We start from the raw sequence: 20,969 nt of genomic DNA, 5'->3' as shown, positions 1-20,969 counted from the left end.
TTGTTAGTTTTTTTTTTTATATCAAATATGATTCTTATTTTTTTAATTACTATTTTTTTCAATCATTTTGATTAAGTATTTTTTATAAATATTTTTGTTGTCAGTATTTTTTTGGCTTTGTTATTTATGAAAGTGATCCCAATTTTATATCCTAAATTATATGTTTGATATATAATGTTCACTAGACAAGGAATCTTCTGACGGATATAAGAGTTTCAGAGAGAACCCAATCCCCACTACCCATCAAAAGTAAGACATTGGAGGACAAAAGCATCGGCGTTCAACTTCAGGACTTGTCATTGTCAGCTTGTACTTCAAAAACATTTCTCGCCCCTTCTTTGATCTCCAAATTTTACTGCGTTCCATACAAGAATGCTTGCTTCTAATGGACCTCTCGAGAAAATTCAACTCCATTGTTATTACAGTGCGGTTCTCTCAAGTGAAATTAGGACCGCGGGGCCTAGATTCTCTACGAAGGCGACGTTTTTGTTTCTAAGTGGTAACATAAACGATCGACAGGGATTCACTCTTTAGGCGCTGGCTAGGATTTTTATTTTTATTTTTATTTTTTATTTTCTTGGGGGGGATCTGGAAAATATAAACGTTGATAAAGAATTTATTAATTATGGCTGCATTATAAACTTGCACACGCTTCCTTAGATCTTTCGTTCCCTTTTTTGCATTGCGACTTTAAGGCGCTGTTTAATAAGCCGCCTCGTTCATTCGGCTCTCCGCTCAATTAAGCCTGCAGCAGATCTCAATAGGCCCAAAGCCCCCGCACCTATCCAATTAAGTAAAATACTAAATTGCGCTGTTTGTCGTTGTAGCTTATCTACAGTAAAATATGTTTAAGGTTACAGTTTTACTTTTTATTTTTTAATTTATAAAGCTTTACTCGATACGTGGAGTGGTCTTTGCATACAACTAATTTGTCATCTTTAATTTGTTTGGGGATGGTATTATTTTTTTTTTGTTTTTTAATAACAGTGCAATTACAGTATTACCTTTAAAAAATAAATAATTAGACCTTTGATCTAAGGACCATATGGTGATTTCAATTTTTTCATAAATAGTTGAATTATGCATGTACTTTTATTATGCCAATTTATTAGCTTTGGCTTCAAATGCTTGATTGTTATTTTTTTTTTTTTGTTATTGTTATTTCATCCTAAGAGCATTTTTCATTTTTTTATAATTTTATGAATAGTTAAATTACTCAATTATCCTTGCCATTCAACTTCCTTGGTCTTGGCTTCAAAGGCATGATTGTAATCTCTTCATAAGAGTTTTTTTGTTATTACTATTTAGTTGGAGCATTTTTGGTTTTGTGTACATATAAAAAAGTTGTTGATGTATGCTTGACACATGTTGGCAGCCTTCAAGCGGCGTGTGTTGTTAACGGTGGTGGTTAACGTCAAGTTTCTACCGTATTATTTAATGTGTCTCTGCATCATCTTCCTCCATGTGTGGCACGTATATACTAGTGAGGTCTGGTTTCATGTTAATTGGCTTTTTTTTTCTTCTTTTTCTTCATTGAATTGTGTGTTGGCCAGGTAAAAAATTATACAAAACCTTCAATTTCTTTTGTCTTTTGATTTAGTCCTTCTTCTTGTAATTGCAATTATTTTATTTACATTGATTGTTTTTAAATATATTTTATTTTCGATTTCACCCATGATTGTTTGATTTTGTTATTTTTTTTATCAAACCTAGTTCTTATTCTCTTAATAATTTATTTTTTGTTTTCAATCATTTTATTTATTTATTTGTTTTTCTTCAATTCTATCCTTAAGAATTACTTTTTACTGAATTTTTATGTCAAATTTGGTGCCAATTATTTTAATTGTTATTTTTTCAATCATTTTCTTAATTGATTTGTTTTTTCAATTCTATCCATAAACATTTAATCTTATTTAAATTTTCCTTTAAAATTTAATTTCAGTTAGTATTATGTTGAATTTAGACCTAATTATTTTAATTATTATTTATTTTGTTTAATATATTTTTTTTGTATTGATATTTTCTTTTTAATTTCATTTCTTAATATTTGTTTGATCAAAAATCTTACTTCATTATTATTTCAGGTTTATCTTTAATGGGATTACCCTAATTTTATACTCGGGTCATATACTGGGGGTGTGCTTTATTAATATTGATGGGACAATCACTTTTTGAAACTCCCACGCTTTAATGTGAAACAAACCCTTTGCGTGATACGAATATCGTTGCATGAAATTCAATTTAAATAAATGCATTCATCAGATTTTAGGAATCTAATTCTATTTTAAGAGAAGTGAGGTGATTAATTTCCATTTGGTTTTATTTTTATTTAAAAAAAACTAACTAAATTAATTTTTTTTATAAAATTTATTCTATGTGGACTAAGAAAGTGATTTTTCATCATAACAATTACAATATTATTTTATTTTTAAATTATGTTAAAAATTAACTTAAAATCTTATATACTTTTATTAATACATATGATTTTTATTATATATAAAAATATTCACTATATAATTCATAATTATATTTTTTAATTAATATAAAAAAAATATTAATTACACCTATACATTAATTATTATTTTTGCGTTGCAGCTAAATGTATTAACACTTTATTTTTTACTTTTATTAATGCAAATAATTTTCATAAGCTTTTTAATTTATAATTTTTTTAAAAAAATAAAATTTAAAAACTAACAATTTTATTTTTTTACTAAAAAAATTATCCAATACACAGCAAAAGGAAACACGGGTAAATATCTAAGTACATAAACACGGTAATATAACCAGTACATTCTATTTCTGTCATGAAAATACTGTTTTTTAGAGTGATGGCTTTTCCCTTTCCCTTTTTTCAGTTTCAATTTCCTCAGCCCATATTCGCCACAAGTACTACTATTCAATATATAAAGCCGCATACAATACAATTCTCGTACAAGAGTACATCAGACATACACGTAAAGCATAGAATATTTTTTTTGTGAGATGCTAATATGAATTTGTGATGGAGCCACGAAACCTTCCCGGATGAATTATACACAGATGACTGAAAAATTACAGTGATAATTTTCTAAGCAAACGTGAGACCTTCGGGGAGACGTTCATTTTCAGGTTTAGGTGAAATATACCTCCGACAAGCATAGAGCATAGCTGAATGGAAGCCGGTTGGGTTGTCTATAAATACAAAGTGCCCACCCTGTTGTTTGGCAAAAAAAATTAAAAATCCAATCAGCACTGGATCCAATTTTTACTAGAGTTTTTTTATCATACTAATTGAGAAAAATTGAGACCTGTGGGACCCGAATGATTTCGCATGGGACCTTCATATGCTGGCGAGCTTCTTGGGCACCTTGATAGTTCATCCAATCTTCGAAGCCATATATGAAAGTGGTTGGCACTTTCCATTCTGATGCACTGCACATGAAACATGGGTGTGTCTAGTAACTCCTTCAGTGGGACTTTATTTTGAATGTTAAAAAGAGAGAGCACAAGCATCCTATTTCGCAATGCAGGCATCCATGCATCATTTATGGTAACTATCCAAAGCTCATCTAAGATGAGATGATGATCGTCCTAAATCAGAGGATGTTTAGCGCTGGAAAATAGTCGTATGCCGGAATAGAGATTTCCCTAGGACTGCAAGCTAATATTCAAAACTAAGTTTTAGATTCATTTTAGGCTATGCTCATATTTCATTTGCAAAGAGGAAGACGCGAAGTTTCTGAATAAAACCCATTGGCACCCTCTAACTCGCTTGCTCTTTCTTCACCATGTCCGGGTTTTCCAACATCCTTTTGGTCAACCAAAATCGGATGCATGCCATTTCACAGACGAAATGGTCTCAGCAGAACGGGCTTTTGTAAGAAGCTCATTTCTCCACCCTACACAAGCAAGTGATCTGAAATTCCGTGCCAAGCTTTCTAGGCCTTTATAGTTCCTAGACCCCCAGCAATCAAATAACCTAAATAACAGAGTAGATGCTTGCAACAGCATAAAACCCTACATGCACCTAAAACACCCATGACACAGACGAGAGACCATTTTTTCAACCATGAACACAGATGCAGCAATAGGTTCTAGTTTCACATATGAGCAGAAAAATTTGGCCAACACAATGCTGTCAACTTCAATTCACAGAAGGAAGGTATTTTGACACACTGGAGCAACAAATTAATATAAAAACAAGGGGGGTTATCAGACCTCTGTAGAAGGGGCATCCGAGCAAATGCTCCAAATGAAAAAATATATTTCAAGCACAGCTCTCCACTAGCTTTGGCAGCTAAAGTATGATACACATAATCTGCAGTTAAAAGAGCAAGCATCAGATACCTACTAATGAGTGCACAATGTCAAAAGATGGTATCCCACACTACCTGATAGCAATTTGGACTCCTCCTCATTCAAAACTTCTCCGGTCGAATAGGCACCAAATCTAGCAGTTGTGTAGCGGTTTACGAGATCTGGACCCCAAGGACCTAAACCTCTGGATAAAAGGATTGATCAGGGCTGTCAGAGACAGAAAGGTAAAGGAAACTTGATGCATCAATTATACTGGTACTATGAATAAAATAAAGATGGAATATCGTAACAAAAGGAGCTAGGGGAGGGGAAAAAGACCTTCTTTCTCTACAAAAGCTAGTACACTTCATAATAAAATCGTATTTAAGGCATTTATTGAGAATCTTTTTGGTTCCAAGTACCTAAAGAACTCAAACCAAAACTATTTAACCGACAACAAAACAAAATGTTGATCTCACTCCCAGTTTTTGGCTCATGGGTTAGCTGATGCTGCCACAGACCAACTATATGGGGAAGAATAACTTAATGAAGGCTAAGCACGTGTACAATTATACATGGCAATCTAAAATGATTGTTTTAAAGAAATGTTCAAGGACACTCAGACTAGGGGAAAGGAAACATACCTAACAACCTTCTGAGGAGTAAAATTAGATTCCCACAGATGATTAAAAACAGCTCCTTTCCAAGTTGCCCTCAATTTGGTGAGCCACTCGGGCTTGGATTCCGATTCTGACGAAAATCCAGCAGGTCCCACTAAAATCAAGTGCTGAACATGCTCAGGATGCTATAACAAAGACACACAAACAATCATCAGAAAAGAAGAAAATGCAATCATATGATCCTCAAAATACCAACAACCAAGCCAAAGCAAATCACCTTGAGTGCATATTTAGCCGCAACGTACCCGCCAAAAGAATGCCCAAGTAATATAAAGCCACTAAGGTTCTTCGCTTTTCGCCATTCCTCAAAGGAATCAATGAACCACGCCTCAGTTTCTACATTACCAAACTTAACATACATGATTCGTTTCCAAGCACACAAAGCATTTTCCAAAGTACTTAACTCATAAAATCCTCTTAAGAAATGTAAAATTAACTAACCTTCAGTGCTTTTGCAGGTAAAGTCAGGTCTACTTGATCCACCCCAACTGTACACAAAATTAACCGGTGAGTTAGCAGAGAGCTGGGGAGTTAAAGAAGAAAACGATTAATGTTAATTAAGAGATAATACAAGCTTAATTACCCCAGCTGATCAATGGCAATGATCTTAAAACGACTAGCAAGAGCGTCAAAATTTCTGAAGAAGAAACCTTGAGAAGCAGCATATCCATGGACCATTACAAGCGTGGGAGAATCCTCTTTACTTTGAAACGTCGCCGTATTAATAAACCTAGGCTCATCACTCGCAGATCGAAACCATCGTACTTTCGACCCCGGTGGACCCGAACCAATATTCACTTGCTCTACCACATACGAAGTCCTATAATTCCCATATTACACACAAATTAGGATTTCGCTTCGCTCGACTACGACGAAAGAGAGAAGGAATCGGGGGATTGCTTACTTGACTAGAGAGAGAAGGCGTTTTTCGGCGGCGATGATGTGATCGACGGAAGTGGGGATCCAACGGAGAATAGAAGGCCACAAAGATCTTGTTTTTGCCCATGATGATGATGATGATGATGATGATGTGGTGGGAACGGAAGCAGAGGATCCTAGCTCTCCGGCCATTCTAGACACGACTGAGGTTGACACACGTGAGCGAAACAGGTTCATAAAAATAATCTGGATATAATCAAGCAAATCAGAGGACAAAAAATGGTTCTTCAAATTCGTGATTACAAATACGGAGTTATTTATAGATAACGGTGACTGCCTGGTGGATTGTGCGCCACACAATGTTAATGGGGTTTGACTCCGTTACGAGACCGCGCTGCCTGGAAGGTTGAGAAGTCATTAGAGATTTCAAGAAGAGAGGTTTTGTTATGATTCCACTTCGAGTCCAAAAAAGAGGATGACAAATTGTGTTTAATAAGGTACTTACAAATAGCCTGGGAAACAAAGGGCGTGGAAGAAACGTCCAATCACATAGTCACACGAACAGTACGCCAATGATTTGGAGAATTATGATTGGCGATTAACATTTACAATGAGTGGTCTTGGTAGCATTTGATCATGATCCTTTGTTATACGTACGGAGAAATTTACTAGTTGCGTTAGCAGTGACGTAATGGAATATGCGGGTCTGCATTCGAAACGCTTCCCCCACGTTATTTTAATTGCAAATTTCTCAATAACTTGTTAGGCAAGCGCTCAAGTTTTTGACTGGTTTTGGTAGTAATAATATTGGTTTTGATACTCCCTCAATCCATAAATAATTTACCGATGATTCTTGCACAAATATCTAGAAATAAAAGAATTGATTAAAAGTGATGGTTTTAAACATGTTATTTCACTTTTTTACCGAATTATATTTACCTAGTTAAATGTTAATTTTAGGTAAATTTAAAAAGAAAAAAAGAAAGAAAATGAGTGGAATTGTATAATAATTATACTCTAACTTTTAGAATAGACTTACATTAAAATTGCTAAAAATGAAAAATAGGACACTTAATATGGGATTAGGGAGTAAAAAAAAGTATGATACCACCTAATATTATCTATAAAAGATTTACGAGGACGTTTAGCTATCACATTTAGAATCTTCGCTGCTGATTTTTGCTCAAGAAAGCCAATTATTTGGTGTAAAAACAGCGAATTTCCATTCAATTTCTCTGTTTCCCTCGTCATTTGAATATTCGACGGAACTAAAACTCCGGTTAGCAAAAACTGAATTCAAATTACTGTTCGTATTAAATTAAATTAAAGGCTATATTGCTCCAAGCTGCCATTAGTTACTGGTAAGCAACTCCTATCCAAACAGTGACGGATTCAGACTTGTTGCCATGCAGGAGCTAAAATCTAATTTCAACTTTAAGGAGGGACCAATTCACATAACTTGTTTAAGAAATTACAAAATGAGTGGCTTTAAGAACGAGTATGGCCCCCGCCGCCGCCTCCCACTCCCCCCGACGTCATCGTTGACATACAGCTCCCTTCTTATAGCCACAGCAACCGTAGACCACAGGCTACTAATCCCAATTTTAGCAGAAACCATGTTTCAAGTGCATCGTTCATCATTCCATTCAGTGTGCACATCAGCCATTGAGACACCCATTGATGGATGGCAAGGTCAATCTGGTTCTTTCCCCACAGAGCGGGAAGGTGCAGAATCAAGGAACCTTGGCAAAAATAATCTGGCTATCCTTGCTAGCTCATAACTAATTCTGCATTTTATCATATAAGCAATGGCACTTAATGAGATCATTTGGTAAAAAAACACAACTCTTACAAGAACTTTTTAGCACAAAACAATTCAGCTCCAGTAACATACATAGATAAATCACAACGGCCATCCAAACACCAAGTAGAGGGACTCTTTACTCAGCTCTTGATTGACCAGCTCGGGAGGAAAGAATGATACCAACAATGAGACCGTAGAGGGCAAGTGCTTCAGCAAAGATGAGAATGAGGATCATCCCAACAAAAAGCTTTGGCTGCTGGGCATTAGCTCTGCAAAATACAAGCCAACATTAAAGTGGAACTTTCAACAAAAAACTGAAAACCAATAACTCATTGGGCAAAAACATAAAAGAAAACACAACCGACCATATGTATGGCATGTATCAACCTTGAAAATGGAAGGCTAATCAGCGTGCCCCACATCAATTAAAACATATAAAGTATAATGCAAACTTCATTATTTTACCCAACTAAGTTGCACAGACACTACGAGTTAACTACACCAAAAGGGTGAAGATAAAATTATTATAATCAAATACCTGCTTCTCACCGGGCTCTAAACATCAGGACCCAACAGCAAACTCCATACATCTAAGCTTATATTTTCAAATATCTTCACAAATGCAGACCAACAATAAACCACTTGTAGAACACAACCTTAAATATTTTTGCTAACAAGAATTCTAAGCACTGTCTAGAAAACTTTAGCTTGCGTTTATTTTAGTGACTGCATCTTGTATCTGATTTTTGTTTGGATGGCTTTTCATATATGACGATGTTTGGGGTTCCTCCAATCATTAAGTTTCACAGTCTCTACTAGTTATGTTTACGCTTCTGTTTACAGAAACTTAAAGCTGATTAAAATTTGCTTTGAATTCCCTTTGAGAACATTTGATTAATTTGATTGAAACTAAGTTCAAAGTCAGGGTTGAGTCCAAGTTACAGCCCCCCCTGCTCAATCAACTCCTATGAGCATGGTTACTGCTGAGCAAATCTCAAACACTCAATGGAGAAGCTCATAAACTAAAATCAAACAAGCTTTCAGAGCTCAATTCACAACTGAATCAAGCTTGAGAAACTATTCCAATCCATTCAATCAAGCTAAATCAAGCTTGCAGCCATATCACATACACGAGCAAAACAAATATTGAATACAAAAACATAAAGCAGCCACACCCAGTATTTCATATCATATCGCAGCTTCAAATACTGCTCCCAAGGTGGAACACAAACAATTGAAGACAGCAAGTTAACTTGCACGTAATTAAGTGCCTAGTCTCCTCAAATACCAATGCGGCCAAAACATTCTTTTAGGCTTACATAGACAAGAAAACTCGTACATTGACGTTAAAAAACCAGTAACATCTATATTTTTCTAAGCAGCACGCTCTCGTTCATTTCCTACTATTCAATTAGATGAAGTCAATTACCAAGCAGGCAAAAAAAATTAGCTATTGTAATCAGATATCAAGGCAGTCAAGAGATTTACCTAACACCAGCATCACCAACGATGCCAATAGCCATACCAGCAGAGAGACCAGCGAGGCCACAAGCAAGGCCAGAAGAGAGATGAGCATATCCATCAAAAAGATAATAGGATTTTGCTTTAGGGTTAATACCGGTACTGATAATCACAGCAATGATCAGACCGTATATACCCAAAACTCCAGCCATAACAACCGGAACTATGGATTTCATCACGAGTTCTGGTCGCATCACACCCATCGATGCAACGCCAACTCCACTCTTCGCGGTACCGTACGCAGCTCCCATGCCTGTACAACCACCCAATCAAAAACCAGACCCACGCCCTCGTCAATAAAAAAAACAATTAGAATCTTAATACTCGTAGATCTAGATCAAAACGGAAATTGGGAATTAGAATTTGCTTTCAAAATAAAATGAGATTAAAATTATTGGATTACAGGAGAAAACAAGGGCGGCAGCGGCGCCGAGGAATCCGAAGAACGGAGCGGTTTCATCGCCACTGAATGTCGAAGCCATTTTGTTATTGGATTTTGACGAGATCGTAGAAGAATCTGACAACTCTTATGTGTTTTTTTTTTTCTTAAAAAAAAAAAAAAAAAAAAAAAAATCTGGAGAGTGAGCTTCTTGGCGGTGCTTCGCGATTAACAGATTTTTAGAGCCGAGGAAGTTACTGGGCTCTTAAGCCAGCCTGGGTAGAGAAATAGAAAAGAGAGACTGGGCTGCGGGGCCGAAATTAGGTTAGTATAAATTAAAAATTAAAATCAATGAAGGGAAATTTTACTTGTGCAAAAAATAATTAAGGGAAATTTTAACTTGGATTAAAGCAAAATATTCATTTTTAATTTAAATTAAAATCTATTTCTAATAAAAAATATTTTAAATTTTTTTCCCTAAGCAACATTATTATATAAAAAGTCTTGCGTAAATTAATATGTTAAATTATAAAAATATTCTATTATTATAAAAAGTCATGTTATTCTAACTTTTGAGTCATAGTACGTTTTATTTCATAAACAATTTGAGAAAAAAAAAATTATATTTGGTTATTTTATTTTTACTTAAAACTATTTTTTGAAAAATAAAAATAAAAAAGAATTCGAATGAGCATGTTAAAGAAAAAAAACCTTCAAAACTTTGATCAAATTTAGAAACCATCTTTGACAAAGTCACTAATTTTATATCAACACCCTGAGACTAGCCATGGCTAAATTTCATGTCATGTCAAGAGGGAGCTAACCTAGTTAAATTCCATCAACTAGATCAACTCACAACCAGGTAAAGCAGATCAAAACCAAGATGAAAGTTGGTTTTAACTTTTTAAAAAATAATTCCAAAACAATGTCATTTCAACTATTTCAAAAAAATTATTGAACCAACATGGCTTTACATTGGCCTTATACAACCAAAATTGACACGCCCAATTCATGATCCAAGCCTCCGCCGGGTCATGGATCATACCACAGCCGGACCCATAATCCAACTGTCATAAAGTGATAAATTTACACTAGTGAATTGCAAATATGATGCATAGCACGGTCGGTATATGCTTCCTGACCGTAGCTTACTAGTAGTAAACCCGCATATCCAACTATCCCAGGACATCATATAAACAAGCAAAGTTTTGAAACTCCTATGGTGAATGTCATTCTCATACTATGGTTTTCCCGACAAACAAATCCTAAGCATATCGAGGGCAGGATACAAAAAACATACCAAAGTGACATTTGACGAAGACGAGCATGTCTGAGTTTCTGAGCATATCAAAAAGACTTACCGATGTATATTATTCTTTCATGATACAGTACATCCAGAATGAAAACGTTCGCCAATGGAAACAAATCTAGGATGAATCGCAATTGAGTCAGCAATTCATGAATGGGCAAAAAATGACAGCTCAAGCATTGGCCAGCCACCACTAAGCACTTCATTTAAGCTGAAACTTGCCAGGTCGTTTCAGGTCCATAAAGGAACAACAAGTCGGTCACCCGTCAAAATGTCGTAGAACATTACTACAGAGTAACCTGGAAAATTATAAATCAAAAAACCCTCTTCTTTCCATAAAGAGATCAGAATGAAAGAAAACAAATGTGTCACTGAATGACACTCAATGTCATCAAGGAATTTCTGTTCCCTCCCTAATTCTGAAATCGATCGGTGATTGTAAGAGGACAAAGTGCAAATTAAATGCCAGACAACTATCAGTGACATATGTTGAAGTGCCAAACTGAACAGCATATCATGATAGAGACGATCAAAGCTTAAAGCATTATCATATTCTTTCAGCTAACCAGGGGCAGGATTTTCTCATTACTGCTTACATAAACTCAAAGCAACTCGCTTTCTGGACATGAACCACAGCTTCAGTAGTTCCAGGCCACTGATATTTAGCACACCAGACTGCCATGTTGCAGTGCATCGAGTCACTAACGTTTATTAAGAGAAATTGAATGACTTGTACAAGAAAAGGGCATATACCTGGCATCAGCAAGACTTTCACCGTATATTTCCCAACCTGGCAACAGCAGAAAATTTAAGCGGTAAGATAATAGCCAAAAAGACAAGCAAGGATTAATTAGACTCGTAACTTTGAGGTGCAGAAAATGTGACAGCCTACATACACTGCAATCATTGCAATTAAACAAATTTGAAAACTCCACGTGCTGAGTCAACCAATCACTTAAACAAAGACCTTACTGTTTTAATTTTCAAATGCCATGTATACAAATATCGCCTTGCACTGTTTCATGTATCAAGCTGGGATTTAAGGTAATGGAAGTTAATCTCCACGCACATTGATAATATGTTGATGTACATCAACAAATGCAAAAGCATACCCACAGAGAGGGCAAATAGACAAAGCAGAGCCCAGAAAGGCGGCAGTAAATGCAGAACTGTTCCTTGAATAAAATTTTGGAGAACAGAAAAATCAGTAACAGTTTGACTTGAAAAATCAGTGAAGCACTTGAGCACTTCTTGGAGTAAGAGAAATATTTTGTATGTTTGTCAATTGTCATGACTGAAACAATCCTAGACTGTACACAGAAAACAAGAAAATGTCAGGAATAAGTAGTGTCTCCTCTATGCCAATCCCTAAATTAAAAAAGCTGGGCATCAACTCCATGTCTCAGAATACATTATTGACGTGATAATCCAATTTCAAGAAGCAATCTGATTCAAAATATGTTGATGCTCACGATCCAGATAATAAGAGCTACAGCAATTGTCAAGTTCCTTTGGTCCTCTGAGCGGCACTTCAGTGCAATCTGAAGACATTTGCAACAATACTAGATGTCGAACAATCTTCACTGGGGCCTTGTGGTTTCAACAGGCAAACTGTCCCCTCCCTTCCATGGCACTTTCAAGATCTTTGACAGCATATTGGCACTTCGAATCAAGCATTTACAAAGGTGCCAAGCCATGAACTCCATGGCTACCATCTTATACGCAAAGGAACAGAAATGAATGGACTTTCTGTAAATGTCACACGGAAGCACACCCAAAAACTGGCGAGTCAATCCTGGGACCATCAAGGTTCAACAGCTGGTTTCATTGCCATGTGGTTCTCAATCAATTTGTCCACAAAGGCACGGATCTGCATATTAAAAGCATCCAAAGATTATTGAGTTTCACAGAGATGACAAAAATTGAAAATAACTCCAAGATCATCAGAGGAAAAACACACTCATGGCAAGATGATACTAACAAGGACAAGGTTAATACAATGTAAGAACAATCCAAAAAAGTGCTGCACTTCATGCTAATATTATGCTATTGGAGTACACACCTTATTCTTGCGCTTGAAATCAAGAAACTCAGAGACAGCCATGGCTTTTTCTGCATCTGTAGCCTTCTCCATGACCTGATGATAATTAACATACATGTAAGACAGTGACAGAAAGACAAGTCACAAGATCCTGGATAACCAAATTGTACACATTTATAGCCCAGGAATGATTAATTTGGAACAAAATATAAAATAGAGGAGAAGCTCAAGGAAAATGTATAAACCTTGGTAGCACTTTTCTTCATTATTGATTTGTATCCCTCCTTGTCAATTTTCCTTGCCTTATAGACAGGCATGAGCAATGATGAAACAAAGTCAACAACAGCCTGTTTAATACGATCAGGACCTCGAGAACGATGTTTCGATGGTTCCTTGTTTATAGTATCCTGTGAGATGGAGCTCTCGTTTGCTCTTCCATCATGCTTTCTGGTGGGTGGTCTGGAACTCGTGTTTGAATCCTCTTCATCTTTTATACGCATAGCACGATGGAAAAAATCTGAATCAGCTGCTGCTGCTTGGCATTGCCATCTCTCAATAGCATGATAGTCCTTTATCCCCGCACTACCAGTAGTATCCACCCATGCTTTTGTAAAAAGGCTACTGTCAACTGCTGAACTTTCTCCAGACTGCTCTCTAAAATTCACATGGCAAGCAATCTCATTTGAATGGCTCCGCTGAGATAAGTTGTCACCTGACATTCTTGAACTGTCAAAGTTGGCACAGGCAGCAGAGAAATCAACAGACCAGTCCCTAACCCTGCAATTTCTAGAGTCAATTTCTGATATACAGTCTTGTTTTCCAAGAATGCCACCAGACCACTTTCTTCTAAGATCATATTCATCCATTTGTGCGTATTGTTCCCGTCTAGCAAATTTGTGAAATGAAGGTATCTTAGGCAGCTGCACCAATGTGCTGCACTTGGCTTCTGATGATGCATATGCCTGTGCAATGTGCTACCACCACTTAATTTCTTCATAATGGTAATCACAACAGGATAAGAAAAGAAGTGGCCACAAAGTAAAGGAACGAGCTAGTCTATGTACAATCAAGCTGCAAAGCAGTATCCTTAAACATATATATGTCATTTTTTACTATGGATTACACAATTGAAACACACCAATCCACTATCCATATATCAGAGGAAGGGACAAAAGAAAAGATAAAAATGCAGTTTTTATTCCACAAAATATTTTCTAAACTTTAGGCTAAAATTCACAAAAGTTAAGGTTGTTTTGTTAAAATCATAACCAGGGAGTGGATGTGTGTAAAATTTTCCAGGTCCACAACAAAACTGTTTGCAAAATTTCATGGGAATGAGGAAACTTTAGAGAGAATCGCAATTCATGTGACGGTACAAAAGAAACAAACCTGGGCAGCTGCACAAGCAGCAGCACGAGCTGCCTCCGCTGCAGCTAAGGCAGCCTGTTCTTCTTCAGAGATGGCAGTGTTACCCTCTTCTAACTCAGTATCCAGTCTGCTTGAGTCTTTCAGAGTTTCCGGCTTGCTGCTTGCTTTCTTCATGTTTGGGTTTGATGGCAAGGGGCCTCTGGTTGGTGCAGAAACCTGCAAATTGCCTCTGGCCTCCAAAGCACCGTGATGGGTGCGCAATGGTGGTTTCCCTGTGGTTGAATTGCTGAAAGATTTTCTCTTTGAAGAATCCAATAAAGTAGCATGCCTTGAAAACTTAACCCCACCATTTGAAGCTTTTTCCCTGCGGAAGACTTCAAGCCACACACTAACCAGCTGGCTAGCTATGGCGCGTATATCACGGCTTGTGTGAACACAAACTTTTTCTTTCACTGTTTTCCCTATACCTGTTCGAACAAATTAAAATTTCAACAATTAAACAATGATCACATACTTTCTATTCAAGACTTCTGACATCTGATCTTTTCTATAAGCCCATCAAACATCTGCTATAAGAAAAGCACTTCATATTCAATGAGCAGAAATGCTCAAGTTGCATTGCATGTAAATCAGAAACAATACCTGACAAACGCACGGCAAGTAAATCAGTTGAAACAAGCACAAGAAGACGAACACAATGACGCAACAGTTGAGTCCCATCCTTCCCCATCGAATCCTGCCATGAAGTGAATGAATCCATATGATTAGAGTTTTTTAAACTGCATATGACCATTATTAAATGACACTAGCAGCTTGAGAATTTTGAAATAATTTGTAAAACCCTAACACTCTGGACTCCTAATAGGGTAGCATGCTGTGAAATGAAATCTACCAGAATCCACGAGTTGAGCATAGTGAGCCCTTTCCTGGTCCCAGCAAAGGACTTCAAAGTTCCGACAGGAAGATTCAGCAGCTTTTTGGCCAGATGCAAACGCCCTGCAGTGGTTTTTGCACTAAAGAACATGTCTCGTAGTAAAGCTTCCCTGGTTAAAAGACGGGCCCGATCCAGAGAATTCTTATACAATACATTGGACAGCTCAACTGCCTCAAGTCTCTTTGTTATGTCTCTGACTTCATCCCGTTCAACCTCTGAGTGTCTCTGTGCCCCCTCCATTGCCTCTACTTCTGCTGTATAATCAGTTCCCATACTCAATATATCAATTATACGCACTGCCTCCCGGAGCCCACTCATCATAGCACCACCAACCGTGTCTGGATGCTCCTTGCAGGTGGCTTCACCCGCAAAAAAAACACAGTTCTCAACAGGCCTGCCTAATATATCATAGTCTTCTCCAGATGATCCAATGGCAACATAGGAATAAGCTCCGTAGCTAAAAGGATCCCTGCCCCAATCAGTCACCACTGATGCAACTGGATCAGGTACCAAAGACTCCCCAAAAAGTTTACGAAGAACCATTAGTGCATGACTTACATGATCAGATGAGCTCATTCTTTGGCCATCGATCGCTGCCTTGCCAACTACTAAAGCTATAAGAACAGGAGCCCCAGCAGTTTTCTTGACATTCCAAAACATAAAACAGTGACCCCTCTGGTCAGTTTCCTCAGCAGTCGCACCAAAGTAATCCACAGAATCATCCCAGAAAACAACTGGAAATTCAAGGACCACTTTATTAAGAACTCCAAAACCAAGTCGCTGAATGGAAGAACGTTTCCATTGGGGTAATGGAGGGGAAAACTTGATGGTTTCTGCTTTCAGGCACCCAAGAGGGACAGTAATCAGCACAGCATCTCCCAAAAACTCACTGCCATTCGAAGTGCAGACTTTGACTTTACTCCAATGACTTTCGTTTGCTCCTGCATCTTTAACGCCATATGAAATATCTGTGACTACATGGTTCAAGTGAATGTGAAGTCCTTCCCCAAGAGACTCGACAACATTACTATAACCTCCTTTAATCATACAATGAGCTCCTCCAAATCCTCCATAAACATCATCTTGATTCCAGTAGGGAAGAGAAACTTCCTTAAGAGAAGCAGCACAGCCATACTCTAAATGAGCAAAATGCCAATCCATAACCCTCCTCTCAAGGGGACTCAGAATCTCCTCTTTAGAACTCCTCTCATGAGCTCCACCATCAACACTACAAGTTTTGGAATCATATAATGTATCCACTGCAATTCCTGATTCAGTTTCATCAATAGTGGGTCCAGGATGAGCCATGCGACGAGTCTTCAGTGCATAGTTTAAACCATCCTCCAGAGACATTTTCATAGCATGCTGCCCTTTCTGAGCAATAACCAATACCATGTCATCAAGAAGACTGTTGTATTCAGATTCCAATTCTTCATCCAGATCTGTAGGAACTTTTTCTCTAGTCACAACATCATAAAGAGGACAATCACTATTTAGCAGAGTCAGCTCAAGGCCCAACTGAGCACAAATCAATGAGGAAGGGTCTGGTCTTCTTTCAGTAGTCAAATCAGCCTCAACTCCAGTTATAATACTAGCCCCAAGATCTACAGGGACCGAAAGAGATGAACGATCTGTATAAACACGACCACCTATTCTACTTCGAGCCTCAAGTATAATGGCAGGAAAACCCTGACGTTGCAAGTGACGTGCAGCAGATAAGCCAGCAGGACCAGCTCCAATGACAATTATTTTCTTTCTGTCTTCAGAATCACGCAGCAATTTATGACTTTCTCCTATATTGGCACAAGAGTTGGGTTTAACACTCTGCAAGTCATCCCTTAACTCTGGGGTTATGGAAGTGACCACCGTTCTGCCATCCAGCATTGTGCAAGATGGATCAGTACTGAAAGGATCCAAGCTGGCCAGTCCATTAGGTAACTTTGAATTGCTGGCACTATTTTGCTGAATACCAACAGCTGGTAATTCTTCATATTCCATGACATTGGGTAAATCTGGTGTCATTGGAGTAACAAGCTCCCCACTTTTCAAAGCTTTTGATGCCAGGTCTTGATTATCCACTGAAACTCCATTTTTTGGCTCCAAGGAATTTTCAGAACTTTTAACCTGGCCAAGGATAAAGGAGACCCCGTCCTCTAAATCAGCTACTGAAGCTCCAGAATTTCCCTCAAAAGTTTTTTTTTCAACAAGTTTATAATTGTGATTGGTAATAGGTTCTGCTCTCTCTTTCTCAGAAGCAATTCCAGTATTTATATAGCCCTGTCAGCACAACATGAGCATTTAGATGCCAGACATGATGTAACTGAAACCAAAAGACCGGACATTTATTTATTTATGGGGAGGCATCAGCTGTGAATGTGCATGAAAGAACAAAATCAAAAGTAGCATAACTTACACTCTGATCAAGAAATCCATAAATTTGCCTTATTAGAGAAGCTCGAGGTGATTCATCCTGGGAAGGTGTCTCAGTGACTCCACAGTCTGCAAGAGGTAATATACGGCTAATGTCTTTGCTCCAAAGACACAATATTCGATTCCTGGAACACACCAAGGCAGACGAGTAAGCAATGGGAAGAGGGGCACAGTCCATAGTCCACAATGGGTAACCAATCCATAAGCCATCCCAAGAACATGTTGGGGAGAACAAGAAACTACGAGGGTGACTAATTCTAGTTTTTGAAACAGGAAGACTGTAAAGAGCCAAAATATAAAATATAATAACCACAACATTGATGCTCTTAGAAGCTATGCTATAAAAACTGCAAAGCAAACTGAGATTATCATGATATTTTATTTCAAAGAAATAGGAGGCTAGCAATTAGCCAGTCTATGATCGCAATATGCTTTCTTAACAGAAGGCACCTTCCACTGGATATAATAACTGTCCATAAAATAGCATGTCCAGTTCAAACATACTATTGTATAGAGCAAGAAATAGCAACAAGTGAAAGATGGACACGTTGTTGACTACATGTATATCCCAGCATATTCCAGCACATAAACAGGAATAACACAACAAGATTTCACGATCTTTTGCTGTTGTTGGAATGATACTTAACAGTTGATTCACAAGAGGTGGAGGGTGGCTATTAGTTGTGTATGCAAAAACAACGATGTAAAGCATACATAGAAATAATCAATGCCACTGAAACATACAAGGAACCATCGGTGTTCTGTCAACTTGCTAACACCGAAAATAACAAAAGGATCTTCCAAACTGTAACTGGAAACAAGAAAAGGAAAGAAAACACAAAAAGAAATCTGCACCGGAAATGTAATGTATGCAATGCAAAGCTTGATGTCAAAAATAAATAACTAACCTGCACTCCAGATATTCCTGAAGCCCACCTTTGCGCTTTAAGACCTCCTTAAATTTTATCTTTTCAACTGGACCTGCTGCACGGGCTTTCAATCCAGCTGAAACTGCTGCAATCCCGCCATTTTCAGCCTCCACGCTATTTGAAGAGGAATCGGACTTCTCTCTGGTTCTAAGAGATCGGTCACTTTCAAGAGCATGGTCATTTTCCAAAAATTGTTGCTCATTTATCAGAATCTCCCAATCAGCATCCCCTTCATAAGCCATGTCTCCAAGTCTACGTTTTTTGGCCTTCCGCACAGCACGCTGGACAGCTGCTAAGTGACCATCTTTAATATCAGAACCTGGCACCAACACTGCATCTTCCAGATAACTTTCATTTTCTTCAGGAGTTACAGATCGAGGAGACAGCCCATTGGCCTCTTCATTGATGGACAGATAATCTAAGGAGTTCCCATTGTGGTTTGTGTGCAAAGATTTATGGACCTCCCCGGATATTACAGTGACAGGAGATAACCTACCATCAGATATTTCAACATTTTCCTTTTTAGGAACTGAATCAAGATCCTGCAGTTCATTTTGACTATTAGGGCTAGAGGAAGCTGAAATTTCTCTTCCATCTGAAGATAATGAAATTTGAGGTTCTGCATTTGATATGCATGCAGCTGAAACATCCTTAGATTGTTGTTCTAACGCGTTCAAGGAGCTTGCTTTACTCACAGAACAAAGCCTTAACCCATTCTTTAAAGTTTGTGTTTCCAAGCCGTCATTATGTCCTGAAGCAGAATGACTTTCATTCCAAATCCTATCTGAACTACAAGGTTCCACCATGGGTTCCTCTTGAGTATTTGAGATGCAAGGGTCCTGCATTTGTTCATCTTCCATCACCCCATCCTGAGATGAAAATGCTGGTGATACAGGTGCAGAAACCTCTGCAGTAACTTCTGAAGATTTACCATGTCTCTTGTCATCGGATTTCATAGTTTCATCCTTCATTGCAGGGATCCCTTTAATTCTATCAGAGTTCTCATTTGTGAAATAGGAAGTTTCACAAAACCCATTATCAAGCCTCTGGTTTTTCTCATGCAAAATTTGTCTAGAGCTAGAATCTAACAAACTCAAATCAGCAACTGTATAAAAACTGTTTTCAGCTTCCAGATCTTTGCAGACCACACCCGAGACAGAACCTGATCCAATTGTCCTCGCTGCTACATCCTTTGAACCCCCAGAACCAACTCCAGATCCAGGGCTCAACCTGTCATCCAAACACTGAACCCTGTTAATTTGTTTAAAACTTGAATTTGCACGAGACTTCTTTGCCAAACCCGATTGCTTCTTCTGAAAAAAGGCTGATATCGAATCTTCCAACTTTCCATCCAAAGGCCGATTTGAACTCTCAGCCGGCAACCAACTTTCCTCTCCTTGATTCTCTAATAAAGCACCCTGGGATTGCAAACCCTCCAAAACATCATCACCCACAACATCACCCCCAGTTCTCACTCTCTTCCCATCAATCCTCACTTTCCTCGCCCTCTCCTTGCATTTTTGTTCTTTCTTCTCCACATTCACATCCAATAACCCATCATCATGACTAGCACTTACAGATCCCAAATCCTTCTTAGGACCTTTCAACTTCTTCTTAAAACTCGCAAGTGTATCATCCATCCCCCCAAGATCCTCATCCTTAGCTTCCCTAACTTCCACCTTCTCCAAACCTACCTTAGCTTTTTTAGGGTTTCTAGGTCTCTTCATCCTGAACAAAGACCCGATAGGCTCATTATCATCAGAATCAATACCAGCCTCAATTTTCTTCCCCGATAATTTCTTCTCCTCTTTTTCCATCTCTTTATTAACCCTAGGTTTCAACAAATTCTGTGGCAAACCCTTCTCTAACCCTAACTTAACTTCCAAATCATTACAATTTGACAAATCATCACTTTCCATTTCTCTATTATCAAAAAATTAAAGCCCATATTTTCCTCAATTAACAAACTAATGCCATCATTAACTTGCCAAGACAAAGCAACAACCACAACATATCAAAACCTAAACATCCAAAAAAAGCAACAAAATTAGAAACATAATCTCTCGAATGCAAGTAATTATCAACAGCCTCCCCTTAGTTTAAGCAGAAAAATTAACGAGATTAACAGAAAAAGATGAAGGGTTTTGAAGCGAGTGATAAACAGTGCTGCGTGTGGATAGTGGAAAAAAATAAAGAGAAGCGAGGAGAGAGGGGGGGGAGGGGGAGGGAAATCAGACCTGAGCGAGTAACGGACCTTTGACAGGGAGGAGGGAAGTAGCGGCAATGGATTTGGCGAGGGAGAGTGAGATGCGTACGTTAGCGTTTAGTTTTTTTCTTTCTTTTCTTTTGTTTCTTGAATCGGGGCTTAATACACTGTGCCGCGATATTAAAGTTCGCGAAGGAAAATAACAACAATT

General features: G+C 37.8%; 3 protein-coding genes across 4 annotated transcripts; all 3 read right to left on the bottom strand.

Annotated features, from left to right (window-relative positions):
- Window positions 1-2,879: 2,879 nt before the first annotated feature.
- On the bottom strand, window positions 2,880-6,305 carry LOC118052745 (probable 1-acylglycerol-3-phosphate O-acyltransferase). The gene is made up of 9 exons (XM_035063781.2): window positions 5,863-6,305; window positions 5,542-5,778; window positions 5,400-5,446; window positions 5,176-5,294; window positions 4,923-5,083; window positions 4,374-4,483; window positions 4,201-4,300; window positions 3,291-3,414; window positions 2,880-3,196 (listed from the first exon to the last, which is right to left on the bottom strand). The coding sequence occupies exons 1-9, from the start codon at window positions 6,072-6,074 to the stop codon at window positions 3,071-3,073; spliced, it is 1,236 nt and encodes a 411-aa protein (XP_034919672.1). The 5' UTR covers window positions 6,075-6,305; the 3' UTR covers window positions 2,880-3,070.
- An 812-nt stretch (window positions 6,306-7,117) lies between these two features.
- Window positions 7,118-12,462, bottom strand: LOC118052744 (V-type proton ATPase subunit c2). Of its 2 annotated transcripts, none has more exons than XM_035063780.2 (4): window positions 9,566-9,984; window positions 9,130-9,415; window positions 7,732-7,910; window positions 7,118-7,624 (listed from the first exon to the last, which is right to left on the bottom strand). In XM_035063780.2, exons 1-3 carry the CDS (start codon window positions 9,642-9,644, stop codon window positions 7,778-7,780), a joined length of 498 nt encoding a protein of 165 aa, XP_034919671.1. In that variant the 5' UTR covers window positions 9,645-9,984; the 3' UTR covers window positions 7,118-7,624; window positions 7,732-7,777. The 2 variants fall into 2 exon arrangements, with proteins under 2 accessions (XP_034919671.1, XP_073263632.1); XM_073407531.1 differs by lacking the exons at window positions 7,118-7,624; window positions 7,732-7,910 and adding exons at window positions 11,604-11,640; window positions 12,323-12,462 and having other exon boundaries at window positions 9,126-9,415; window positions 9,566-11,525.
- LOC118052743 (lysine-specific histone demethylase 1 homolog 3) lies at window positions 12,009-20,969 on the bottom strand. Its single transcript, XM_035063776.2, has 9 exons — window positions 20,790-20,969; window positions 18,532-20,573; window positions 17,607-17,748; window positions 15,152-17,470; window positions 14,902-14,995; window positions 14,281-14,726; window positions 13,137-13,853; window positions 12,913-12,987; window positions 12,009-12,720 (listed from the first exon to the last, which is right to left on the bottom strand). Exons 2-9 carry the CDS (start codon window positions 20,469-20,471, stop codon window positions 12,655-12,657), a joined length of 5,799 nt encoding a protein of 1,932 aa, XP_034919667.1. The 5' UTR covers window positions 20,472-20,573; window positions 20,790-20,969; the 3' UTR covers window positions 12,009-12,654.

Source organism: Populus alba, chromosome 2, assembly GCF_005239225.2.
Source record: "Populus alba chromosome 2, ASM523922v2, whole genome shotgun sequence".
Classification (NCBI taxonomy): Eukaryota; Viridiplantae; Streptophyta; class Magnoliopsida; order Malpighiales; family Salicaceae; genus Populus; species Populus alba.
Note: the sequence above shows the minus strand (reverse complement) of the source record. Positions and strands in the feature narration are given on the sequence as shown.

Excerpts from the sequence above, each read along its gene's own strand:
- LOC118052745 (XM_035063781.2), bottom strand. The coding sequence starts at position 6,074 with ATGAACCTGTTTCGCTCACGTGTGTCAACCTCAGTCGTGTCTAGAATG. Across the intron at positions 5,779-5,862 it reads CGCCTTCTCTCTCTAGTCAA|GACTTCGTATGTGGTAGAGC; the intron begins GTAAGCAATCCC and ends TGGGAATTATAG. Across the intron at positions 4,301-4,373 it reads GGAGTCCAAATTGCTATCAG|ATTATGTGTATCATACTTTA; the intron begins GTAGTGTGGGAT and ends TTTTAACTGCAG.
- LOC118052744 (XM_035063780.2), bottom strand. The coding sequence starts at position 9,644 with ATGGCTTCGACATTCAGTGGCGATGAAACCGCTCCGTTCTTCGGATTC. Across the intron at positions 9,416-9,565 it reads TGCCGCCCTTGTTTTCTCCT|GCATGGGAGCTGCGTACGGT; the intron begins GTAATCCAATAA and ends GTGGTTGTACAG. Across the intron at positions 7,911-9,129 it reads GTTGGTGATGCTGGTGTTAG|AGCTAATGCCCAGCAGCCAA; the intron begins GTAAATCTCTTG and ends TGTATTTTGCAG.
- LOC118052743 (XM_035063776.2), bottom strand. The coding sequence starts at position 20,471 with ATGGAAAGTGATGATTTGTCAAATTGTAATGATTTGGAAGTTAAGTTA. Across the intron at positions 17,471-17,606 it reads ATGGATTTCTTGATCAGAGT|GGCTATATAAATACTGGAAT; the intron begins GTAAGTTATGCT and ends TTGTGCTGACAG. Across the intron at positions 12,988-13,136 it reads TGAAGAAAAGTGCTACCAAG|GTCATGGAGAAGGCTACAGA; the intron begins GTTTATACATTT and ends AATTATCATCAG.